Genomic DNA, 26,410 nt, shown 5'->3' with positions numbered 1-26,410 from the left:
GCCTGGGCAGCATAGTAAGACCCTGTCTCTACAAAAAATTTTAAAAATGGCTGGGCGTGGTGGCTTGCGCCTGTAATTTCAGCACTTTGGGAGGCTGAGGCAGGCAGATCACCTGAGGTCAGGAGTTCGAGAACAGCCTGGCCAATATGGCAAAACCCCCTATCTACTGAAAATACCAAAGTTAGCTGGGTATGGTGGCACGTGCCTGTAATCCCAGTTACTGGGAAGGCTGAGGCAGGAGACACCCTTGAAAATGGGAGGTGGAGGTTGTAGTGAGTCAGGATCGCACCATTGCACTACAGTCTGGGCGAGAAGAGTGAAACTCCATCTTAAAATAAGATAAAATAATAAAAGAAATCAGCCAGGCATGATGACATGCACCTGTAGTCCCAGCTACTAGGGAGGCTGAGGTGGGGGGATTGCTTGAGCCTGGGAATTGGAGGTTGCAGTGAGCTGTGATTGCACCACTGTGCTCCAGCCTTGGTGGCAGAGTGAGATCTTGTCTCCACAAAAAAAGAATAAGCATGGTGGGCAAGGGGACAGATGGCAATGTTAAATAGAATAGTCAGGGGTGGCCTCCTAAGTAAAAATTGAGCAAAGACTTGAAGGAGGGGAAGGAGTTGGCCAAGGTGCTGTGGGAAGAGCATTGTAGGCAGAAACAACAGAATAAAGTGTCTGAGGTGTATCTGAGGCTCTGGAAGGAGGCTAGCGGAGCAGAAGGTGAGAGAGAGAAAATTAGGGCAGCAGGCCAGAGATTTGCTGGGCAGGGATCAGTACAGACCGTGTAAGCCCTGGGAGGTTATTGCTGGGCTAGATGGGAAATTCAGGACGGTTCTGAGCAGAGAGGCGACATGATCTGTCTGCCGATTTAAAAGCATTCTCTGGCTGCTGCATTGAGAAAGACTGTGGGAAGATTTGGGTAAGCATGGGGGCCAAGCTGTGGCAACATCCAGGCGGGAGATGATAGTGGTCCTGACCAGGGTCATGGTGGTGGTGAGAGATGGTCAGAGGAGAGAAGTAGGGGAGGAGGCCAGGGAGTTGCTGGGTGGGGATCTTCAGTACATGTTGAAGACAGTCAACAGTATTTTCTGACAGACTGGATGTGGGGTGTGAGAGAAGGCAGGGGTCAAGGTTGTGTTAGATTATTACTGAATTATTAAGTAATTTTAAAAAACACTACTGCCTTTCTCAGTCCTATTAAGTATGAGATAGTAGATTAAAGAAATCTCTTCAGGCTCAGTGCAGTGGCTCATGCCTGTAGTCCCAGCTGTTTGGGAGGCAGAGATGGGAGTATCTTTTAAGGGCAGTAGTTCGAGACCAGCCTGGGCAACATAGCAAGACCTCCTCTCAATAAAAATATTTTTCAAAATTTAATAAAATGAAATGTAGCTAGGCATGGTGATGTGTACTTGTAGTCCCAGCTACTCAGGCGGCTGAGATGGGCAGATCTCTTGAGGTCAGGTGTTTGAGGCCAGCTTGGGCAACATAGCAAGACCCCTCACTCTACAAAAAATTAAAAAAATAGCCAGGTATGGTGGCACTCAACTGTGGTGCCAGCCAGTGGGGAGCTGAGGCAGGAAGATGGCTTAAATTCAGAAGGTCGAGGCTTCAGTGAGCTATAAGTGCACAACTGCTCTCCAGCCTGGGCGACAGAGCAGGACCCTGTCTCACAATACAAATAAAGTAATGAAATCATAAGTTAGAGCCTTTTGGCTCTGTAGCCCTTGCAACCCTGGAGCCGTGCAGTGGGGTTTGCATCGCTGGGAATGAGGAGACCCCTCCCCATTATTGTTGCCTGACTAATCAGTGTTTTTTTTTTTTTTTTAAGTACAATTTCCATTTTATTTTTCTCCAGAGAATAGTCTGTCTTCAGTCTTTAAGAACTCAGCTCCTTACATGGGCTTTGGTGGGGGACGTGGGGCAGCACCCGCAGGTCCAAATCAGGGTGGGGGTGTTCGGTCCTTGTGGGCTTCACGAGATCGATTCCTGACTACTTTGCTGTGAATTGCACAACTCACACGGTAACGTAGCTTCACATACAGCTTGGGAAGCACATAGGCATTGAAGACGCTCGCTTCAGAAATGTCCCTGACTGCTGCGGCCTCCACTATGTTTCGAATGACGAATTTCCTAATGGCCTTGTCCTTGGGCACGCATCGGGCAGAGTTAGTGCAGCGAATAGGCTGCACGTGGCCGCGGCCCTTTTTGGCACGACCATTGTTCCTTCTTTTCTTTGTCATTTTGGAGGCACGGACCGGAGAGAGGACTAATCAGTGTTTTAAAAAATACATGAATCTGTTGGGAGGCCGAGGCGGGCGGATCACGAGGTCAGGAGATCTAGACCATCCTGGCTAACACGGTGAAACCCTGTCTCTACTAAAAATACAAAAAAATTAGCCAGGCGTGGCAGTGGGCACCTGTAGTCCAAGCTGCTGGGGAGGCTGAGGCAGGAGAATGGTGTGAACCTGGGAGATGGAGCTTGCAGTGAGCCAAGATTGTGCCACTGCACTCCAGCCTGGGAGACAGAGTGAGACTCCGTCTCAAAAAAAAAAAAAAAATATATATATATATATATAAATATATGTGTGTGTATATATATATAAATATATGTGTGTACATATATATTTATATAAATCTAGATTTATATAAATATATTTATTTAATATATAAATATAATATATAACTATAATATATAAATATATTTACATATTTATATAAATCTAGATTTATATAAATATGTATAAACATATATATATATGTACATATGTATTAATATATACATTAGCATGGGCACAATGGCTCACGCCTGTAATCCCAGCACTTTGGGAGACCGAGGTGATCACCTGAGGTCAGGATTTTGAGACCAGCCTGGCCAACATGGTGAAACCACATCTCTACTATAAAAACACAAAAATTAGCCAGGCATGGTGTTGGGCGCCTGTAATCCCAGCTACTTGGGAAGCTGAGCCAGGAGAATTGCTTGAACCCAGGTGGTGGAGGTTGCAGTGAGTCAAGATTGTGCCCCTTCACTCTAGCGTGGGTGAAAGAGTGAGGCTGTTTCTCAAAAAAAAAAAAAAAAAGTATTACTTACGTCAACTTGTAATGGTTTTATTATTCATGTGTAATGAATATATATTTTAGAAATTTGTCCTGTATTATATCAACATGAAATGGTTTTATTATTAATATGTAATGAATGTTTTAAAATTTTTGTCTTATTTTCTAATTTTAACATAATTATTTCTATAAAGAAAAAGTCTTAAGAGATCTTCAGTAGAGTTAAAAAATGTGAAGATATGCTAGACCCGAAAAGATTGAGAACATGTAGTTTAGACATATTCAGAGTAAGCCACATACAACTTGCTACTTTACCTATTTTCTTTCTTTTTCTTTCCTTTTCTTTCCTTTCTTCTTTCCTTTCTTTCCTTCCCTCCCTTCCTTCCTTTCTTTCCTTCCCTCCCCTCCTTCCTTTCCCTCCTTCCTTTCCCTCCCTCCCTCCCTCCCTCCCTCCTCCTTTCTTTCTTTCTTTCTTTCTTTCTTTCTTTCTTTGTTTGTTTGTTTGTTTTGTTTTAGGAGATGGGGTCTCCTCTGCAACACAGGCTGGAGTACAGTGGTGCAATCACAGCTCACCGTAGCCTTGAACTCCTAGGCTAAGGCTCCTCCTGCCTCAGCCTCCTTAGTAGCTGGGACTGTAGTTATACATGATGACACCTGGCTATTCTTTAAATTGCTTGGTAGACATGGGGTCTCTCTTCGTTGGCCAGGCGTCTCTCTTCGTTGGCCAGGCTGGTGTCAAACTCCTGGCCTCAAGTGACCCTTCCACCCCTGCCTCCCATCCTAGAGGTATGAGCCACCACAGCAAGCACTTGTTCGATTTCCTAAAAATAAATTTCCAAATTAAGGCTGTGGGATGATGGCCGGAAGATAAAAGTAGAAAAACAGAAGAATAAGTTCTAATGACTTACACATATTCTTTTGACAGCAAGAAGAACTTTTAGTAAATACATTCCTTACAAACAGAAGGCAAATAAACAATGTTGTACAGGAACTTCAACACACACTGTACAATATTCCCACTTTGCTGATGTCAGTTATGGAAATTCTTCGTGGTTTACTTGACTATCGCTATCAGTATTTAGCATCTCTCATCATTTTTGTCAACTTCCTCATCTGCTAACTTCTCTCCAAGGTATGTCATATTGTGACATACTCCTGCTGCATGAACATGGCCAGTGTCATATTTAACAGGTAGAATCCTTCCCTAATTTGTTTTTTTACCCTCTGTCTCTTTGTTTTGAATTTTTCTTACCTTTATTGTCAGAAACTCCAGAAAGTCAATCGTAGTGATTTATCACCAATTGCTTCATTAATTTATACTTTGCTTATATGGAATTTTGCCCAACAGACATCATTACAATTTCTAACCTTTTTTCTTTTCTTTTTTTTCTGAGACAGGGTCTTGCTCTGTTGTCCAGGCTGGAGTGTGATAGTGCTATCACAGCTGACTGCATCCTCGACCTCTCAGGCTCAAGCAGTCCTCCCACCTCAGCCTCCCAAGTGGCTGAGACTGTATGTGCTTGCCACAATGCCCAACTAATATTTGGACTTTTCCTGTACATGGGTTCCAAAGGGCTGACTGCGAAACGTGAGTATGCATGGATTTTGGTATATGCAGAGATGGGGGGCTGGAACGAATCCTCTCTGTATACCGAGGGATGACTGTATATGTTTTTACAGTTATGCTGTAGGACACATACTGTTCCATAGCCTTGAAAATGTTTATTTTTAATGACAAATAATTTTGAATTTAGTGGTATAATATAAAAGTAGCAGCTGATCAGGTGTGGTGGCTCACACCGGTAATCACAACACTTTGGGAGGCTGAAGCAGGAGGATGGCTCGAGGCCAAGAGTTTGAGACAGGCCTCAGAAATCAAGGGAGTCACCATCCCTACAGAAATATACATGAATTAGCCTAGTGTGATGGCATGTTCCTGTAGTCCCAGCTATTTGGGAGGCTGAGGTGGGAGGATCACTTGAGCCCAGGGAGGCTTAGACTGCAGTGAGTCATGATCAGGCCTCTGCACTCCAGCCTGAGTGACAGAGTAACCCTGTCTCAAAACAATGAAAAAGTAGCAGCTAACATTAACTGACCTTCTACCAGGTGCCTATAAATACCATAGATAGTTTAATTTCTTATAACTGTTTCTTATTTCGCTTAACCACTCTGTCTTCAGTTACTCCCAGATTTTCACTGTGTTTGTGCAGATGACTTTTTGTTTAGGTTCAGTTGTCTTCCAAGGTATTTCCAGAAGAAAGGTTACTGTGAGTCATGGTGAATGGACATTCTCATTGTCCTTGATGTAAATTGACAAGGTTTTGGGTGCCTCCCAGGTATAATCCCAGCACTTTGGTAGGCGAAGGCAGGAGGATTGCTTGACCCCAGTACTTGGAGGAGACAGTATGGTGAGACAGTGTCTCTATTATTAAAAAAAATTGCCGGTCAGGCGTGGTGGCTCACGCCTGTAATCCCAACACTTTGGGAGGCTGAGGTGGGTGGATCACCTGAGTTCTGGAGTGCAATACCAGCCTAACATGGAGAAACCCTGTCTCTACTAAAAATACAAAATTAGCTGGGTGTGGTGGCACACACATGTGATCCCAGCTATTCAGAGGCTGAGGCAGGAGAATCGCTTGAACCCGGGAGGTGGAGGTTGCAGTGAACCTCGCGAGATCACACCGTTGCACTCCAGCCTCGGCAATGAGAGTGAAACTCCATCTCAAAAAAAATAAATAAATAAAAAATTGGAAGCTTTACCCTGAAAGGCTTATATACAATTTAGACACCCCTCATTGTATAAGGAAGTGCCCATTTCACTGCATCTTTGCCAGCACAGGGTATTATAATTTAATAAGTTATTTTTCGTTTGATAATTTTAAATGGATAAAAGCCCTCATATTATTTGTCACATTTCAACATCTTTCCTTATACCTTATTAACCCTATTTCTCTTCTGTCTGTAAATAGTTGTTGTTGTTTTGTTCTTTGAGACAGGGTCTTGCTCTGTCACCCAGGCTTGACTATAGTGCCATAATCATGACTCACTGCAGCCTTGACCTCACAGGCTCAAACTACCCTCCCACTTCAGCTTCCCAAGTAGCTGGGATTATGAGTATGCACCACCACACCCAGCTAATTTTTTTCTTGTTTTGGATAGAGACAGGGTCTCACTGTGTTGCCCAGGCCGGTCTCTAGCTCCTGGCCTCAAGCAATCCTCCTACTTCGGCTTCTTAAATTGCTGGCATGAGCCACCATGCCTGACTTTGGCTAGTCCTATATTCTCTAGAATTCTCTTTACTTTGTGCTAGCCAATCTCTCATTATGCTGTTCCCATTATAATGAATAATTCTCTGTATTAAATTTTAGGACTTTGGACTTTTGAGTGGTTTATGTCTCCTGATTGGACCCTGACTAATGCAGAGTTGATGCTAGGAAGGGTCCCAGGAGACAGACCCACACAGATGGGATTTGGGCATTGGTTTGGTTATCCAAGGGGCCGTGCTGAGCTCCTTGCCAGTGGGACATGGGATGCTGTTGATATCCAGGAAGTGACCTCACAATGACTCAAGCTACCACTTACTGTTGATTGTGATGAAATGTCAGCTGTGGCACATGCCTTGGGAGCTAAGTGGCTGCTGCACTTGACCACTATGAAGACTGGTGTGGGAAGGGTCCTTTTGGATGTACTTGAGCAGGGTCCCCAGTGCCGGAGCCATGACGACGGCCTCTCCCGGCACAGCTGTGGCCTCATGTCAGCCTCCCCAGGCCACGTTTCCCTTTGCCTTGCGGCAGCCTCGGCAAGCCCGGCTCCTCCCTGCCAAGGGCCTCATAAAGAGGCTCATCTCATGCCTCGCCGCGGCCTCCCCAGGCCACGCTCCTGCTTTTTGGCAGCCTCTGCAGGCCCAGCTCCTGCATCCCGATGGCCTTTTTAGGCCCGGCTTGTGCCTCGCTGCGGCCTCTTGAGGCCCAGCTTTTCCCTTCTGGCGGCATCTCCAGGCCCAGAAATTCCTCAAGTCAGCCTCCCCCGGCTTGGTTGCTGCCTCCCGGCCTCCTCACCGGGCCCAGCTCTTTGCTCATGGCTGTGCCTGCAGGCCCAGCTCCTGCCTCCGAACAGCCTCCTTTGACTCAGCTCCTGTCCAGCTCCCGGCGGCCTTCATAGGCCCAAAGCCTGCTCCAGTCCAGCTCTCCAGGCCCGCCTCTGGCCTCGCAGCGGCCTACCCAGGCCCAGCTCTTGCCTCACAGTGGCGTTCCCCGGCCATGTTCCTGCCGGCCTCCCGGTGGCCTCAACAAGCTGAGCGCCTGCCTCACACTGGGCTCTCGAGGCCCAGCTGACGCCTCACGGTGGCCTCTCTAGGCCCAGCTCCCGCCCGCCCCGACGGTGTCTCCCGGCCCAAGGCTTTCTCAAGTGGGCCGCCCCCGCCGATGGCCTGTGCGGGCCCAAAGCATCCTGAAGTCGGCCTCGCCAGGCCCAGCTCCTGCCTGTTGTAGGCCCGTAGACGCACGGCCTCTGCCTCCTCACAGTGGACCCCCGCCAGGCCCAGCTCTTGCCTCAGAAGGGTCGCCTTATGCCAAGCTTCTGCTCTGCCTGTTGGCAGCCTCCACGGGCCCAGCTCTTGCCTCTCGCCGTCCTCTCCAGGCCCAGAATTGTTTCCAGCCTGCCTCTCTAGGCCCAGCTCTGCCTCCCAGCTGCGCCTGCCGGCCCAGCTCCTGCCCCGCAATAGCCACGTTCGGCCCAGCTCCTGCTCAACTCCTGGCAGCCTTTGTAGGCCCCAGGCTTCCCTACGTCATTCCTTCCAGGCCCACCTTCTGCTTCCCAGCGGCCCGGAGAGACCCAGCTCCTGCCTGACAGCGGCCTCTCCCGGTCCAGCTGTGGCCTCACGTCGGCCTCCCCAGGCCACATCTCCGCCTGCCTCGGAGCAGCCTTGGCAGGCCCGGCTCCCGCCTGCCGAGGGCCTCTTGAAGAGGCTCATCTCGTGCCTCGCTGTGGCCTCCCCAGGCCCGGCGCTCCTGCCTCCCGGCAGCCTCCGCGGGCCCGGCTCCTGCGTCCCAATGGCCTCCTGAGGCCAGGCTCGTGCCTCGCCGCGGCCTCTTGAGGCCCAGCTTTTCCCTTCTGGTGGCCTCTGCAGGCCCAGAACTTTCTCAAGTCGGCCTCCCCCGGCCCAGTTGCTGCCTCCCGGCCTCCTGTCTGGCCCCAGCTCTTTTCTCCTGGCTGCGTCCGCGGGCCCTGCTCCCGCCTCCAAACAGCCTCCTTTGACTCGGCTCCTGCCCAGCTCCCAGTGGCCTTCGTAGGCCCGAATTCTCCTCCGGTCCAGCTTTCCAGGCCCGCCTCTTTCCTGGCCTCGCAACGGCCTTTCTAGGCCCAGCTCTTGCCCCCCCGTCGGCCTTCCCCGGCCATGCTCATGCCGGCCGCCCGGCAGCCTCCAGAAGCCCAGGTCCTGCCTCATGCTGGCCCTCTGGGCCCAGCTCATGCCTCGTGGTGGCCTCTCCGGGCCCAGATCCCGCCCAACCCAACAGCCCTCCCGGCCCAAAACTCCCTTCCTCAACGCGGGCCCCTCTGGGCCCAGCCCCTCCTGCGTCCCGCTGATGACCTGTGCAGGCCCAAAACTTCCCGAAGTCGGCCTCGCCAGGCCCAGCTCCTACGAGGAGTAAGCCCCGAATGGTGCGGCCTCTGCCCTGCATTGGCCCCTGCGGGCCTGGATCTTGCCTGGGCCTGGCCACCTGAGGCCCAGCTCCTGCCTGTTGGCCTCTCCAGGCCCACCTATTGGCCCTCGGCCTCCTCTCCAGGCCCAGAACTGTTTCCAGTCGGCCTCTTCAGGCCCCGGCTCTCCCTCCTGGCCGCGTCCACCGGCCCAACTCCTGCCTCACGACAAGCACATTCGGCCCAGCTCCTGCCCAGCTCCTGGCAGCCTTTGTAGGCCCCAGGCTTCCCTATGTCAGCCTTCCAGGCCCACCTTCAGCATCCCGGCGGCCCGGAGAGACCTGGCTCCTGCCTGACAGCGGCCTCTCCCGCTGGCCCAGCTGTGGCCTCAAGTGGGCCTCCCCAGGCCACGTCTCCGCCTGCCTTGCGGCAGCCTCGGCAGGCCTGGCTCCCGGCTTGAAGAGGCTCATCTCGTGCCTCGCCGCGGCCTCCCCAGGCCCTGCGCTCCTGCCTCCTGGCAGCCTCCACGGGCCCGGCTCCTGCGTCCCGATGGCCTCCTGAGGCCCTGCTCGTGCCTCGCCGCGGCCTCTTGAGGCTCAGCTTTTCCCTTCTGGCATCTTCTCCAGGTCCAGAACTTTCTCCATTCGGCCTCCCGCAGCCCAGTTGCTGCCTCCCTGCCTCCTCTCCGGGCCCAGCTGTTTGCACATGGCTGCGCCCACGGGCCCAACTCCCGCCTCCAAACAGCCTCCTTTGACTCGGCTCCTGCCCAGCTCCCGGCGGCCTTCGTAGGCCCGAAGCCTCCTCCGGTCCAGCTCTCCAGGCCCGCCTCTTTCCTCGCCTCGCAGCGGCCTTTCCAGGCCCAGCACTCGCCTCCCGACGACCTTCCCCGACCACGCTCGTGCCGGCCTCCCGACAGCCTCCAGAAGCCCAACTCCTGCCTCACGTTGGCCCCTCTGTGCCCAGCTGATGCCTCACGGTGGCCTCTCCGGGCCCAGCTCCCGCCCACCCCGACGGCGCCTCTCGGCCCGAAGCTCCCTGCCTCAACGTCGCCTTTAAAGCCTCAGCTTTTGCCTCATGGCTGCCTTCCTGAACTCGGCTCCTGTTTAACGGCGGCCTTCCAGGTCCCACCTTCTGCCTTCCTGTGGCCGCTCCAGGCCCAGCTTCTGCCTTGGTGCTCTTTTTCAGTCCATGGTTTTTTCCAATCGACCTCTCCAGGCCCAACTTGTACCTCTTGAGTGTCCTCTAGGATGTCAGCTTCTGCCTAACAATGACCTCTTTAGACTCAGCTCATTTTCACTGTGACATCTTCAAGCCATTCTCCTGCCTGTGGGCAACCTCTAGTGGCCCAGCTTCTGCCTCACAGCAGCCTCTTGATGCATGCCTAGCTCTTGCCTCTTCGGGGCCCTTACAGGCCTAAAACTTTCTTAATTTCGCCTTTTCAGGCCCAGCTCCTGCCTTCTGGTGGCCTCTACAGGCCTGGCTTCATCCTTTCAACAGCCTCTTTAGGCCCATCCCCTGCCTCCCATTTGCCTTTGCAGGACCAAAACATCCTTAGGTCAACCTCACTGGGCCCAGCTCCTATCTCTTTGCAGCCTCCAGAGACCGAGCTTTTGCCTGCCAATGGCCTCTCTAGCCCCAGCTCCTGCCTTCACCAATCTCTCCAGGCTCAGCCCCTTTCTCTTCACGGCATCTGCAGGCCTAAAACTTCCTCAATTTGGCATCTCCAGGCCCAGCTCCTGCCTCCAGGCCGCCTCTCCAGGCCCAGCCCCTGCCTCCAGGCCGCCTTTCCAGGCCTAGCTCAAGCCTTACACAACAGCCTCTTTACCCCCAGCTCCTTTCTCTCGTTTGTCTCTCCAGGCCTAGAACTTCCTCATGTTGACCTCACCAGGCCCACCTCCTGCCTTCCAGCAGCATCCACAAGTTTGGCTCCTGCCTCCAAGGGATCTCTCCAGGCCCCAAACTTTCTCAAGTCAACCTCACCAGGCCCGGCTTCTGCCTTTCATCAGCCTTCCAAAGGCCAGCTTTTGTTTCATGTCTGCCTTCCAAGTCCCAGCTCCTGTTTTATGGCAGCCTCCTGAGGCCCAGCTCCTGCCTCCCAGTGGCCTCTTTTGGCCCAAGTCTTTCCTCACCATGGCCTTCCAGACCATGTTCCTGCCTTTTAGCAGTCACTACAGGCCCAGCTTTGCCTCCTTTCAAGAGTCCTGCCTCACGGTGGCCTCCCAAGGGCAACTTTCTGCCTCATGTCAGCCTCTCTCGTGCCCTGGTCCTGCCTCCTGGTGGACTCTGCAAGCCCTGCTCCTGCCTTATATTGGCCCTTTTATAAAGATCCAGTTCCTGCCTCCTGGCTGCCTCTATGAGCCCAAATCCTGCCTTAACAACAACCTGTTTTTGCCCAGCCCCTGTCTCCTGGCAGCCTCCTTAGGCCCAAAATTTCCTTCAGTTGACCTCTCCAGGCCCAGCTCCTGCCTTAATAAATTTGAATAAATTATTATTATGTGATTATTATGTGAAACATTTTTTCTGCAAAAGGTAATGAAAATTGAGGTAAAGTATAAAAGTCTAACGTAAATTCCTCTATCGTCACCCCTTGTATTAGTCACAGTTCTCTAAAGGAGCAGAACTATTAGATGTATATATACAAGGGAGTTTCTTAAGGAGTATTAACTCACAGGATCACAAGGTTCCACAATAGGCTGTCTGCAAGCTGAGGAGCAAGGAAGCCATTCTGAGTCCCAAACTTGAAGAACTTGGAGTCCGATGTTCTAGGGCAGGAACTATCCAGCATGGGAGAAAGATGCAGGCTCGGAGGCTAAGCTGGTCTCACCTCTTTATGTTCCTCTGCCTCATTTTTATTTTTGCCACACTGGCAGCTGATTAGATTGTGCCCACCTAGTTTAAGGGCGGGTCTGCCTTTCCCAGCCCCCTGACTCAAATGTTAATCTCCTTTGGCAGCACCCTCACACACACACCCAGGAACAATACTTTGCATCCTTCAATCCAATCAAGTTGACAGTCAATATTAACCATCACAGGTTCACCCCTTGTCAAATTTAACCCATACACATCTTCTGAAATTGTACATAATCTTCAAATAAAGACAAATAATAAGGTAATAATTATGCCTAAGATGATAATACAAGTATTCTTCATACAACCGGAAACACACCAATCCTGAACCCAAATGCTCTTATATAAAGCTAACACTTAAATGCTTATATGAAGTCAATAAATCTTATTCACACGATAAAAGAAAAAGGAAATAAAATGAAATATATTCTTAGTACAAGCATATATGTGCACAAACATGTTTTTAACAAGAGGAGGAAATACTCATGACAATTACAGTCCGTTTCTGCAGCTGGTCACATGGTCATAGCTGGTATTGATGACTGCCTTCTTCTACTACCCATTCTGTATTCTTTTTGCCTTCAGAAAGCATCTCAGCAGGTTTTTTCCTGGAGTGACCCAAGCCTTCATTCCTGAAGGGTCTGGGCCATTTGTAGTCCTGCCTGGGTTGGGCTGTTATAGTTTCCCATTGACCTTAATCACAGGGCATGGTAATATTAAGAGACACCCTAAAGGATCTCCTGTATTCCATGCATATTCTTCCTTACCTCCATGTGGAGTAGTAGACTGATTTCATCTTGATAGTCCGGGTCAATCATCCCAGAATGTTGTAACTCCCTTCTTAGCCTGTTGACTTAAAAGTGGCAGGACCCCAAAGTGTCCAGGTGGCAATCGTAACTTCCAGTTTAATGGAATCGTTGTTGTGTGTCCTGGTGGCAGCTTTCTTCCCTCTAGAACTAAGACCTCTAGACCAGCAGAATGTAATGTTGTGGGAACAGGAAGCCAAAGTTTTCTAGTGGATCACTAGGGGTGACGGTGAGTGATGCCACTTCCACTTCCACCCCTTGATTCCTGGACCTGTGAATCCTGGCTATGGGATAAACAGTACCATATATTGGATGCTGATTCAGAGCAGACATGGCCTTCTGGAGAATTTTGCCCCAGCCCCGCAGAGTATTATCACCTAGTTGGTATTGTAATTGTGACTTCAAAAGGCCATTCCACCATTCAATCAATCCAGCTGCTTTGGGATGATGGGGAACATGGTAGGATCAATGAATTCCAAGAGCATGAGCCTGCTGTCACACTTCTTTAGCCATAAAGTGAGTGCCTTGGTCAGAGGCAATGCTGTGTGGAATACCATGATGGTGGATAAGGCATTCCATGAATCCAAAGATGGTAGTCTTAGCAGAAGCATTACATGTAGGATAGGCAAATTCATATCTGGAGTGTCTATTCCAGGGAGGACAAACCTCTGCCCTTTCCACGATGGAAGAGGTCCAGTATAATCAATCTGCCACCATCTAGCTGTGTGATCACCCAAGGAAAGATGCCATATCAAGGGCTCAGTGTTGGGCACTCAGCAGTGGCTGTAGCCAGGTCTGCCTTGGTGAGTGAAAGTCCATGTTGCTGAGAAAGTCCATTCCTGCCACCATGACCACTTTGTTTATGGGCCCATTGGGCGATGGCAGAGGTGACTGGGGAAAGAGGCTGAGTGGTGTCTAAAGAATGAGGCACCCTATCCACTTGATTAGTAAAATCCTCCTCTGCTGAGGTCACCCTTTGGTGAGCACTCACATGAGATACAAATATCTTCACTGTTTCTGACCACTCAGAGAGGTCCATCCACATACTTCCCCAAATTTCTTTGTCACCAGTTTTCCAGTCATGCTTCTTCCAAGTCCCTGGCCGTCGAGCCAAACCATTGGCTACAGCCCTTGAGTCAGTATATAATCGCACACCTGGCCATTTCTCCTTCCATGCAAAGTGCACAACCAGGTGCACTGCTTGGATTTCTGTCCACTGGAAAGATTTTTCTTCACTGCTGTCCATAAGGGATGTCTCAGAAAGGGGCTGTAGTGCTGCAGCTGTCCATTTTTGGGTGGTGCCTGCGTATTGTGCAGAACCACCTGTGAACCAGCCATAGTCTTTTCTTTCTCTGTCAACTGATCATAGGGAACTCCCCATGAGGCCATTGGTGCAGGCTGGGGAAGAGAAGACAGGGTGGCAGGAGTGGAGACCATGAGCATTTGAGCCACTTCCTCATGTAACTTACTTGTGCCTTCAGGACCAGCTGGAGCCTGATCACACATATACCGCCACCATCTGATGATGGAATGCTGCTGTGCACGACCCACTTTATGGCTAGGTGGGTCAGAAAACAACCAGTTCATGACAGGTAGTTCAGGTCTTATGGTGACTTGATGACCCATATTCAAATGTTCAGTTTCCACCAAAGCCCAGTAACAAGCGAAGAGCCGTCTCTCAAAAGGAGAGTAGTTATATGCAGAAGATGGCAGGGCCTTGCTCCAAAATCCTAGAGGCCTATGGGGGTCTGCCAGAGGCTCCAAACACCATCCCTATCTGCCACTGACACCTCAAGCACCATTGGATCCACTGGGTCATATGGCCCAAGTGGCAGAGCAGCTTGCACAGTGGACTGGACCTGTTGCAGAGCCCTCTCCTGTTCTGGACCCCACTTCTGGTACCAAAATCTGAATTAGAGTCCTCTAAAGGGACAGAAATAATAGAATATATATATATATATGAATTTATTAAGGGGTATTAACTCACTCAATCACAAGCTCCCATCATAGGCCATCTGCAAGCTGAGGAGCAAGGAAGCCGGTTTGAGTTCCAAAGCTGAAGAACTTGGAGTCCGGTGTTTGAAGGCAGGAACCATCCAGCACAGGAGAAAGATGTAGGCTCAGAGTCTAAGCCAGTCTAATCTCTTCACGTTCTTCTGTCTATTTTTTATTCTGGCCTCGCTGGCAGCTGATTAGATGGTGCCCACCTGGATTCAGGGTGGGTCTGCCTCTCCCAGTCCACTGACTCGAATGTTAATCTCCTTTGGCAACACCCTCACAGACATACCCAAGAACAATACTTTGCATCCTTCAATCAAGTTGACACTCAGTATTAACCATCACACCCCTCCTCCCTTCCCCAATTCCCACCACAAAAGCATAATAATTTGGCCGGAGTCCTACACTTAGTTTTTCTCTAAACAAAATGCCAGGTGGTTGTAGGCTGAGTGTCACTCCTTTGTCACGTCTCCTCAGTTATTCTTTTTATTTTTGAGACAGGGTTTCCCTCTGTTGCCCAGGCTGGAGTGCAGTGACACAATCCTAGCTCACTCTAGCCTTCAATCCTGGGTTCAAATGATCCTCCCCCTTCAGCCTCCTGAGTAGCTGGGACTACAGCTACTTAACCACTGTGAACCACTTCTGGCTCATTTTTAAATTTTTTATAGATATGGGGTCTCACTAGATTGCTCAGGCTGATGTGGAACTCCTGGCCTCAAGCGATCTGCCCACCACAACCTGGTTCAAGCGATTCTCCTGCCTCTGCCTCCCAAGTAGCTGGGATTACAAGTGCACACAACCATGCCCAGCTAACTCTTGTATTTTTATTAGAGACAGAGTTTCACCATGTTGGCCAGGATGGTCTTGATCTCCTGACCTCGGCCTCCCAAAGTGCTAGGATTACAGACATGACAGTGTTTTAATTGCCCATTTAAAATTTCTATTAACCTGAGAGTTTGAGAGTGATAAGGAATGTGATAAGTCCATCGAATGTGCTGGTTCTTTGCTCATTGTTTCTTGGCATGGGCTGTGGATTGAGTGTCTTGATCTGGGAAAATGTAACTGAGAGTGCCAAACCAATATGGCTGTTCAAAGCCAAACAGACAAGGTGTGATCACTCATGCCTGTAATCCCAGCACTTTGGGAAGCTGAGGCAGGAGGATCACTTGAGCCCAGGAATTTGAGATCAGCCTGGGCAACAAATATAGTGAGACCCCATTTCTACAAAAAAATTAAAAAATTAGCCAGGCTTGGTGGCTGCACCTGTAGTGCCAGCTACTCAAGAGGCTGAAGTGGGAGGATCGCCTGAGCCTCTGAAGTTGAGGCTGCAGTGAGCTGTGATTGGACCTCTGTACTCCTGCCTGGGCAACAGGTGATACCCTGCCTGTAAAAACTAAAAATAATTAAAAAATAAAAACAAAGCCAAACTCAGAGTATGCATGCAGACCTGTCAATGTCCATTTAATTTCTCTTGGAAAAATGGGTAAAGGGCCAGTATCATCCACTTGCCAGCTGTGGGTTGGACTTCTTCCCAAGGAAATACTCCCAGAGCTAACTGCAAACATAACCTTTTCTGTTGGTAAACAGAGCAATGTTTAGTAACCATTTGAACTTCTGCAGGGAAGGTACTACATGGTGCTCAGCTGCTAACTTCATGGCACGAGTGTCCCAGGCCCACTCATTTTATGGACCCACATTGCTACTTTATGAGATTGAAGTAGGGCAGGTGCAGTGGCTCAAGCCTGTAATCCCAGTACTTTGGGAAGCTGAGGCAGTAGAATTGCTTGAGGCCAGGAGTTTGAGACCAGCCTGGGCAACATAGGGAGACGCCGTCTCTACCAAAAAAAAAAAATTAGCTGGGTGTGGTGGCATATGCCTGTGGTCCCAGCTACTCGGGAGTCTGAGATGGGAGGATCTACTTGAATTTGGAAGGTCAAAGATGCAGTGAGCTGTGATGGTGCTACTGCACTCCAGCCTGGGCAACAGAGCAAGACCCTGTCTCAAAAATAAATAAATAAATAAAATGAACTAAGGGGCCAGGTGCAGTGGATCATGCCTGTAATCCCATACTTTGGGAGGCCAAGGCAGGTAGGTCCCTTGAGGTAAGGAGTTTGAGACCAGCCTGGCCAACATGATGAAACCTTGTCTCTACTAAAATACAAAAATTAGCAGGATGTGGTGGTGCATGCCTGCAATCCCAACTATTCAGGAGGCTGAGCCAGGAGAATCACTTGAACCCAGGAGGCGGAGGTTGCAGTGAGCCAAGATCACTCGACTGCACTCCAGCCTAAGTGACAGAGTGAGACTCCATCTCATAAAAAAATAAACTAGGTATTCACTTGTTGATTCTGGCCACCTTCAGACCCTGGCATAAGGCTTCTTTTGGTGAGCATTGACATGCCCTGCTTTGATTTGCCTTTTATTTTATTTATTTTATATATATTTTCAGAGACAGGGTTTTGTTCTGTTCCCCAGGCTGGAGTGCAGTGGTGTGCTCATAGCTCACTGCAGCCTCAACCTCCTGGACTCAAGCGATTCTCCTCCCTCAGCTCCCCAAGTAGCTGGGACCACAGGCGTGTGCGACTATACCTGGCTAATTTTTTTTTTTTTTTAATTTTGTAGAGATGGGGTCCTGCTATGTTGCCCAGGCTTGTCTCCAACTCCTGGCCTCAAGCAATCCTCCCATCTTGGCCTCTCAAAGTGCTGGGACTATAGGCATGAGCCACTGCACCTGGTCTCACTTGCCTTTTAAATTCCCATGGAGGTTTCCCAAGAGCAGTAGTCCACACGGGGATGCATTGTATTCTCCAGTAATATAAGAACCCACTTAAGCCACATTGCAAGTCCACTGACAAAAGTCAGTTTACAGCTAACCAATGGTCCTTTATCTGTGTCCAGTTCGTCAATTACTGGGCTGAATATAGTCCCTGGGTCAGCTTGTGTTTGCCAGTCTCCTGGACTCAGGTAGCAGCTCTCTATGTTGATCTATGGCCTGTGATTCTGAAACTGTCATCTGTGGGCCAGCCAGTTGCCTGGAATCCTCTGGCAATTGGTTGAATAGAGGGGTACATATGGCAATAGCAGCAGGCAGGTCCCTGGACATCTCTAGAGTAAGTCCTAGGAAGAGAAGCTATTTGTTCCTGAATATATTTATTTTTTTAAAATTTTTTCATTTTTTTTTTGAGACAGAGTCTCACTCTGTCACCTCAGCTGGAGTGCAGTGGCATGATCTTGGCTCACTGCAACCTCCGTCTCCTGGGTTCAAGCGATTCTCATGCCTCAGTCTTCTGAGTAGCTGAGATTACAGGCGTGCACCACCATGCCCACCTAACTTCCGTATTTTGTTAGAGATAGGGTTCCACCATGTTGGCCAGGCTGGTAGAAAACTCCTGACCTCAGGTGATCTTCCCGCTTTGGCCTCCCAAAATGCTGGGATGACAGGCATGAGTCACAACATCTGGCCAATGTTTGTTTGTTTATCCATTTATTTGAGACTGACTCTGTCACCCAGGTTGGAGTGCAGTGGCATGATCTCGGCTCACTGCAACCGTTGTCTCCTGGGTTCAAGCGATTCTCTTGCCTCAGCCTCCCAAGTAGCTGAGATTACAGATGCATGCCACCATACCTAGCTAATTTTTTGTATTTTTAGTAGAGATAGGGTTTCACCATGCTGGCCAGGCTGGTTTCGAACTCCTGACCTCAAGTTATCTGCCTGCCTCGGCCTCCCAAAGGGCTGGGATTACAGGCGTGAGCCGCTGCACCTGGCCAATGTTTATTTATTTTTTAGAGACAGGGCCTCCCTCTGTTGCCCAGGCTGGAGTGGAATGAGGCAGTCATGGCTCACTGCAGCCTCAACCTCCTGGTTGCCTCAAGTGGGATCCTCCTGCCTCAGCCTTCTGAGTAGTAGGACCACAGACATGTGCTACCACGCCTGGCTAAATTTTTTTATTTCCTTAATTTTCTTATTTTCTTCAAGATGGGGTCTCGCTCTGTTGCCTAGGCTTGTCTCAAACTCCTAGCCTCAAACAATCCTCTCATCTCAGCCTCCCAAGTTGTTGGGATTACAGGCATGAGTCATCATGCCCAGCAAGCAGCTATAGGCTTTTGCTAGAGAATCAGCTGCCGTTAAGTGTGGGTGGCCAACACTTCTCATGTTATTTTAGTGGTGGGATCATATTTTAATAGAATACTTTGGGCTACAATTTTCTGCAGACCTAAGAAGGTGTGTTATTGTTCCAGCCAATCAAAGATGATCCCTTTTCTGGATGATTTTATATACTGAGGCCAAGTAAGGAATATGAGTCTCCAAAAGCTACATAGGCCCACTAGGCATTTAGCTTCTTTTTTTTTTTTTTTTTTTTTTTTTGAGACGGAGTCTCGCTCTGTCACCCAGGCTGGAGTGCAGTGGCGCAATCTCGGCTCACTGCAAGCTCCGCCTCCCAGGTTCACGCCATTCTCCTGCCTCAGCCTCTCCGAGTAGCTGGGACTACAGGCGCCCGCCACTACGGCCGGCTAATTTTTTTTTTGTATTTTTAGTAGAGACGGGGTTTCACCGTGGTCTCTATCTCCTGACCTCGTGATCCGCCCGCCTCGGCCTCCCAAAGTGCTGGGATTACAAGTGTGAGCCACCGCGCCCGGCGGCATTTAGCTTCTTGTTTACTCTGAGGGGTGGGGAGTGACGATGAATTCCAAGTTGTCTGCATGTGGTAGGTCATAGGTCATTGAAAGCCATGTTATTCTTCCCGAATTTCAGTCTGTGTGGGTCTTGGATTTTTGCAATTCATTAACCATCCCTAATCTGATTATGAGCTTAATAAGGTTGTTTTAGGCTGAGTGAGGTGACTCATGCTTATAATCCCAGCACTTTGGGAGGCTGAGGCGAGAAAATCACTTGAGCCCAGGAGTTTGACATCAGCCTGGGCAACATAGTGAGACTCCATCTCTAAATAAATAAATAAATAAGATTGCTTTCAGCTTAACCCATAATCTCACAGATAATCATTATCATCAATATAGCATACTAGAATAATGGCCACTTATATTAGCTCTACATCTCACCTTACCAGCTTGTGACAGTATGCAAGAGAGTTCAAATATCTTTCAAGAGATACAGTACATGTATATTGTAGACTATTGCACATAAATGCAAATTATTATTGGCTCTCTAGCAACTGACATGGAGCAAAATTGACTAGCCAGATCAGCTGTGGAATACCAGTCACTTTCAGTTTGCTGTGTAAGTTGCATAGTCTGCACCATATTCCGGGCTTCTGAGGCTACTTGGGGTTGCTGTTTGGTTGAATCCCCTATAGTCTACTGTGAGTCTCTATGATCTGTCAGCCTCTCACACTGGCCACACCAGGGTGTCATACAGTGAGGTTGTGCATACTATTTGTATATACATTTTATTCGTAATATACCTGCATTAATATTTCGTTAATGAGACCCGGCAGAATGGCTCCTGCAAAGAAGGGTGGTGAGAAGAAAAAGGGCCATTCTGCCATCAACGAGGTGGTGACCCGAGAATACACCATCAACATTCACAAGCGCATCCATGAAGTGGGCTTCAAGAAGTGTGCCCTCGGGCATTCAAAGAAATTCAGAAATATGCCATGAAGGAGATGGGAACTCCAGATGTGCACATTGATACCAGGCTCAACAAAGCTGTCTGGGCCAAAGGAATATCCCATACCGTATCTGTGTGTGGTTGTCCAGAAAACAGAATGAGGCTGAAGATTCACCAAATAAGCTGTATACTTTGGTTACCTATGTACCTGTTACTACTTTCAAAAATCTACGTTGTGGATGAGAACTAATCGCTGATTGTCAAATACATCATATAAAGTTATAAAATTGCCAAAAAAATTTCCTTAATTAGGGAAACAATTTCTTGTTGCTCTTCAGGTCTCTTTTTTTTTTTTTTTTTTTTTTTTAAGAGACAGGGTCCCACTCTGTCACTCAGGCTTGAGTGCAGTGGTGCGGTCATGGTTCAGTGCAGTCTCAACCTCCCTAGGCTCAAGCAGTCCTCCCTTTCAGTTCTTTTAGTTTTTGAGACAGAGTCTCGCTCTGTCTCCCCGGCTGGAGTAAAATGTCACAATCTCGGCTCACTGCAACCTCCACCTCCCAGGTTCAAGCAATTCTCCTGCCTCAGCCTCCTGAATAGCTGGGATTACAGGCGTGCACCACCATGCCTGGCTAAGTTTTGTATTTTTAATAGAGACAGGGTTTCACCATGTTGGTCAGGCTGGTCTCAGACTCCTGACCTCATGATCTGCCCGCCTCAGCCTCCCAAAGTGCTGGGATTACAGGCGTGAGCCAGCATGCCCAGCCTCACTTCAGCTCTTCAAGTAGCTGGGATTACAGGTGCCCACCACTACACCCGGCTAATTTTTGTATTTTTTGTAGAGATGGGGTTTTGCCATGTTACCCAGGCTGGTCTTGAACTCCTGGCCTCAAGTGACCCTCCCTCCTTGGCCTCCCAAAGCGCAGGATTACATGCGTGAACCACTGTGCCTGGCCCAGGTCTCTGATATGGTTTCAGACGTACTATGTGAATTGGCTTGGGTAATGGTAAAGGCTCTCATTTTTGTATGTCCAATTGGAGAAAGATGTACATGTCATTCCTTATTTCGTTTTACTCAGCAGGGAAAGAAATTTCCATTCAGACGTTATTATCCATACCCTTATTAGCATTCAGGTAAAGGAGACACTGTCACAATATATATTATACATTTTAAAAACTGACACATTCCAACTTTGAACCAGACTTTACCTTTGATCTTTTTCACAGTGGCTTCCCCAAAACAGCCCTGAATCAATTCTGTGGCCCTTAAGGAGCTCATTAGTAGGCCTAGGCAATACTCTCCACTGTGTTCCTGTCACGGCAAACTTGAAAGAGTTTCTTCTCAATCTTGACCATTTCCCACACACGTTTGTGAAAGGCCTCAGGAACCCCACTGGGAGCTGGATCAAGAGGTTCAGTCCTTCTTGTCGATCTTCTTTCTCTATTACCATATTGATTCTTTTTTTGATAAGGAATGTCACTTAATTTTTTATTTTATTATTATTATTATTATTATTTTAGATGGTGTTTCACTCTACCACTCAGGCTGGAGTGCAGTGGCCTGATCTCGGCTCACTGCAACCTCCGCCTCCCGGGTTCAAGCGATTCTCCTGCCTTAGCCTCCCAAGTAGCTGGGATTATAGGTGCCCGCCACCATGTCTGGCTCATTTTTGAATTTGTAGTAGAGATAGGGTTTCACCATGTTGGCCAGGCTGGTCTCGAACTCTTGACCTCAAGTGATCCTCCAGCCTCACCTTCCCAAAGTGCTGAGATTACAGGCGTGAGCCACCATGCTCTGCCTTATTTTTTAATTTTGAAACCATCTCAATGTTACAGAAAAATCTGCAAGTATGGGACAAGGGACTACTGACTTAATATTAAAAATGAGGGCTGGATGCAATGGCTCACACCTGTAATCCCAGCACTTTGGGAGGCTGAGGTGGGAGGATTGCTTGAGCCTGGGAGTTTCAGACCAGCCTAGGCAACGGACACTGTTTCTACAAAGCATAAAATAAAGACATTAGCTGGAAGTTGTGGCACGCATCTGTAGTCCCAGCTACTTGGGAGGCTGAGACAGGAGGACTGCTTGAACCTGACAGGTTGAGGCTGCACTGAGCTATGATTGTGCCACTGCACTCCAGCCTGGGCAACAGAACAAGACCATGTCTCAAAATGAATAAATAAAAAAACAAACAAACGTGGGTATTTTGGCATTCAATGCTGTAGGTTCATTGGAAGAATTTTCTTTCTGAAACTTCTCTAAGCCTCAGAACTGTATATGCTAAGGAGTTTGAGGAGACTTCACGGTGGGAACCCCAGATTCCTAGAAAATTATCTCAAGGTTTTGTTGGCTCTTTGTCAATTTCCTTCTTTTTCATGCCATTTAAAAATTAACTGTCTAAAGATTTCCACATGATTAGAGCCCATATTTTTATTCCTTTTCTTGTTTTGGTTTTCTTTCTTTTGTAAAGCCTTAACCTTAAAAAAAAAAGTTTTGTTTAGATCTAATTAACATACATACAATTAACTCAATTAAAAGTGTACACTTCAGTGGTTTTTAGTTTAATCACAGAATTGGGCAACCATCATCATAATTTTTTTTTTCTTGAGACAGAGTCTTGCTCTGTCGCCCAGGCTGGAGTGCAATGGCATGATCTTGGCTCATTGCAACCTCCGCCTCCCGGGTTCAAGCGATTCTCGTGCCTCAGCCTCTCGAGTAACTGGGATTACAGGCGTGCACTACAACGCCTGGCTATTTTTTGTATTTTTAATACAGATGGAGTTTCACCATGTTGGCCAGGTTGGTGTCAAATTCCTGACCTCAAGTGATCCACCAGCCTCAGCCTCGCAAAGTAGTGGGATTACAGGCATGAGCCACTGCGCAACGGCCTGTTTTTTAATATTTTCATCACTCCCAAAAGAAACTGCCTGGCTATTACCACCTCCCAATTGCCTCTCACCCACTCTAGGCAACCCAACCACTAATCTGCTTTCTGTTTCATAGATGTGTCTATTCTGGACATTTCATAGACATGCAATCATCCAATACAGGGCCTTTTGTGACTGGCTTCTTTCACTTGGCATAATGTGTTCAACATTCATCTATGCTGTAGTATGCATTATTTCTTCATTCCTTTTCATGGCTGAATGCCATTCTGCTGTGTGAATTTGCTACATTTTGTTTTTCCATTAATCAGTTGATGAACGTTTGAGTTGCTTCCACTTTTTGGCTATTATGATGCTGCTATGAACACTCCTGTACAACTTTTTGTTTGGAACTTTTGTTTGCAATTCTCTTGGATCTCCAGGAGTGGAATTGTGAGGTCAAATGGTAACTTTTTTGGGGGGGGGCGACAAGGTCTGGCTCTGTCGCCCAGGCTGAAGTGCAGTGGCATGATCTCGGCTCACTTGCAACCTCTGCTTGCTGGGTTCAAGCCACTCATCTCAGCCTCCCAAGCAGCTGGGATTACAGGCACCGGCCACCAAACCCGGTTAAATTTTTGTATTTTTAGTAGAGACGGGGTTTCGCCATGTTGGCAAGGCTGGTCTCAAACTCCTGACCTCAAGTGATCCCGCCCACCTTGGGCTCCCAAAGTGTTGGGATTACAGGCGTGAGCCACCACACGTGGCCAGTAACTTTTTATTTTTTTAAATAAAGCCATATGTCTTAGAACTTGTTCGTTTATTTATGAGATGGGGTTAACTGTTTTCCAGACAGGTTTTTTGTTTTTTGTTTTTTTTTTTCCCAGAGTCTCACTCTGTTGCCCAGGCTGGAGGGCAGTGGCGCAATCTCAGCTCACTGCAACCTCTGCCTCCCAGGTTCAAGTGATTCTCCTGCCTCAGCCTCCTGAGTAGCTGGGATTACAGGTGCCCACCACCATGCCCAGCTAATTTTTTCATTTTTATTTTTTAGTAGAGACAGGGTTTTACCAAGTTGGCCAGGCTGGTCTTGAACTCCTGGGCTCAAGCGATCCTCCCACCTCAGCCTCCCAGTGTTGGGATTACAGGCGTCAGCAGCCACGCCTGGCTTCAAATGGTAACTCTAAGTTTAACTTTTTGAAAAATTGCCAGACTGTTGTTTAAAAGTGGCTGCACCATGTAATCTGTCTTTTTTTAAAAAAAGAATTTTACAATCCAGCTGGACATGGTAGCTCACACCTATAATCCCAGCTCTTTGGGAAGCTGAGTAAGGAGAATTGCTTAAGGCCAGAAGCTCAGAACCAGCTTGGGCAACACAGTGAGACCTTGTCTCTATTAAAAAAGGTTTCTTTTTCTTTTTTTTTTTTACTGGACTCGGGCTCACACCTGTAATCCCAACAGTTTGAGAGGCCAAGGTGGGCATATCACTTGAGGCCAGGAGTTCGTGACCAGCCTGACCAACATGGCAAAACACCTTCTCTACTAAAAATACAAAAAGTAGTGGGTTGTGGTGGCATGTGCCTGTAATCCCAGCTACTCAGGAGGCTGAGGCAGGAGAATCGCTTGAACCCGGGAGGCAGAGGTTGCAGTGAGCTGAGATTGTGCCACTGCACTCCAGCCTGGGCGACAGAGTGAGACTCCATCTCAAAACAAAAACAAAAATTTTTTTGAAATCCCATACAAGGCAGCTAGGATAAAAGATTTGAAGTTGCCTTTTTTACATTCTCCTACCGTCTCAATCACTAAGTCATATATGGTGCCATTGGTGGTGGGGTTCCTTTAATTACATTATCAATCATAGCCTGGTAAGGGACATCTCATTAGGGAGTTTGGTTCCATCGTTATATACACAATTCAATACTGCCTGCACTTGCAGATAATGTCACACCCATTACAACAAGGAAGATAATTCAAATGGTGCAAGATAACAAAAGAGGGCAAGAATCATGAAAATAAGAGGGTATTCAGTGAAGGAACTGAGCCATTGTGTTGATCATTACAGGCCTCACCTGATAAACTTTTGTTAAAGATGGCTGGGTGCGGTGGCTCATGCCTGTAATCCCAGCACTTTGGGAGGTGGAAGTGAGCAGATCACTTGAGCCCAGGAGTTCGAGACCAGCCTGAGCGATTTGGGGGAAACCCCATTTCTGTGAAAAATACGAAAATTAGCTGGGCACGGTGGTGCACATCTGTGGTCCCAGCTACTCAAGAGGCTGAGACAGGAGGATCACTTCAGCTTGGGAGGCTGAGTCTGCAGTGAGCCATGATCACGCGACTGCACTCCAGCTTGGGTGACAGAGCAAGACCTTGTCTCAAAAGCAACAACAACAAAACTTTCATTACTTTTAAAGCGCCCTGTGCTCCTCTCCCATCCCATTCCCCTAACACTTAACATGAAGTTTATGCATCTTTTTCTCATGCTTCATGTCAGTTCAACCAATTATGTATGCATCTCTAAACAATATGTTATGAACTTGCCTGTTTTGAATTTTATATAATGGAAATATGTAGCAGTGTACCATTTTGTGATTTGGTCTCTGCCAATATATTCTGCAATTGACTACCATAATTGTGTGAGCTGTATTAAATAATTTTCACTGGTCTTTTGTATCTGATTAAACATGAAGATGGGCCAGGCGTGGCAGCTCACACCTGTAATCCCAGAACTTTGAGAGGCCGAGGTGGGAGGATCACTTGGGTCCAGTAGTTCGAGACCAGCTTGAGTAACATAGGGAGAACCTGTCTCTACAAAAACAAACCAAACCATGAATATATCAAAGTTGGTTTTTACATTTGACTGTATGGACATCTGCTTTTTCTCCCCAATTTTTAGTGAGTCATACTGCTGCTATAAACATTAGTGTTGCTATGAGCATTATTTTGTCTACTTGTGCATTGGTGCAACTGTTTCTCCAGGGTAATATATTCTCAAGAGAGGATGTGTATATCTTTAAGTGTACTGCATAATGCCAAATTATTTTGCAAAGTGATTGTACAAAATTATAATTTTAAAATTTTCATTTTCATTTTATTTTACTTATAAATAGAGACAGAGACTCCCTATGTTACCCAGGCTGGTCTGGAACTCCAGGGCTCAAGCGATCCTCCTGCCTTGGCCTCCCAAAGTGCTGGGATTACAGGCCTGAGCCACCGCACCTGGTCCAAAATTATGTTTATCAGCAGTGATTAATATACAAGCACATCAACAGACACAAGCACAGCACACACATGAGCATGCACACACGTGTGCGCACTCCCTACACATCGACACATGCACACGCCCACACCCATCACACACCACACGCGCACAGATGCACATACATGCACTGCACACACCGTCGTACACAATGCACACTACCAGCCACATATACGCACTACGCGCACATGCACACGCACAACACCACACCCGCACACAGACCCATAAACGTCCATCACGCACTCCACGCACGTCCGCATGCACACCACCAGTCCCGGAAGCGTGGTCTCCGCCGCCTGCCTCTGATGAAGCTTGTCCCGGCCGCGCCGCCGTCGGACGCCCGGGGTCGGAGGTCACGGCGGCGTTGGAGGTGGCGTGGTTTTT

At 48.2% G+C, this 26,410-nt stretch overlaps 1 protein-coding gene and 2 pseudogenes across 1 annotated transcript; 2 read left to right on the top strand and 1 right to left on the bottom strand.

Moving 5' to 3' along the window:
- Nucleotides 1–1,809: 1,809 nt before the first annotated feature.
- Nucleotides 1,810–25,860, bottom strand: LOC115830935 (40S ribosomal protein S26-like). Its single transcript, XM_030796835.1, has 2 exons — nucleotides 23,810–25,860; nucleotides 1,810–2,266 (listed from the first exon to the last, which is right to left on the bottom strand). The coding sequence occupies exon 2, from the start codon at nucleotides 2,238–2,240 to the stop codon at nucleotides 1,941–1,943; it is 300 nt and encodes a 99-aa protein (XP_030652695.1). The 5' UTR covers nucleotides 2,241–2,266; nucleotides 23,810–25,860; the 3' UTR covers nucleotides 1,810–1,940.
- Nucleotides 8,687–10,457, top strand: LOC115830934 (annotated as a pseudogene).
- On the top strand, nucleotides 19,800–20,187 carry LOC100582781 (annotated as a pseudogene).
- Nucleotides 25,861–26,410: the final 550 nt, after the last annotated feature.

This window comes from Nomascus leucogenys, chromosome 17, assembly GCF_006542625.1.
Source record: "Nomascus leucogenys isolate Asia chromosome 17, Asia_NLE_v1, whole genome shotgun sequence".
Lineage (NCBI taxonomy): Eukaryota > Metazoa > Chordata > Mammalia > Primates > Hylobatidae > Nomascus > Nomascus leucogenys.
Note: the sequence above shows the minus strand (reverse complement) of the source record. Positions and strands in the feature narration are given on the sequence as shown.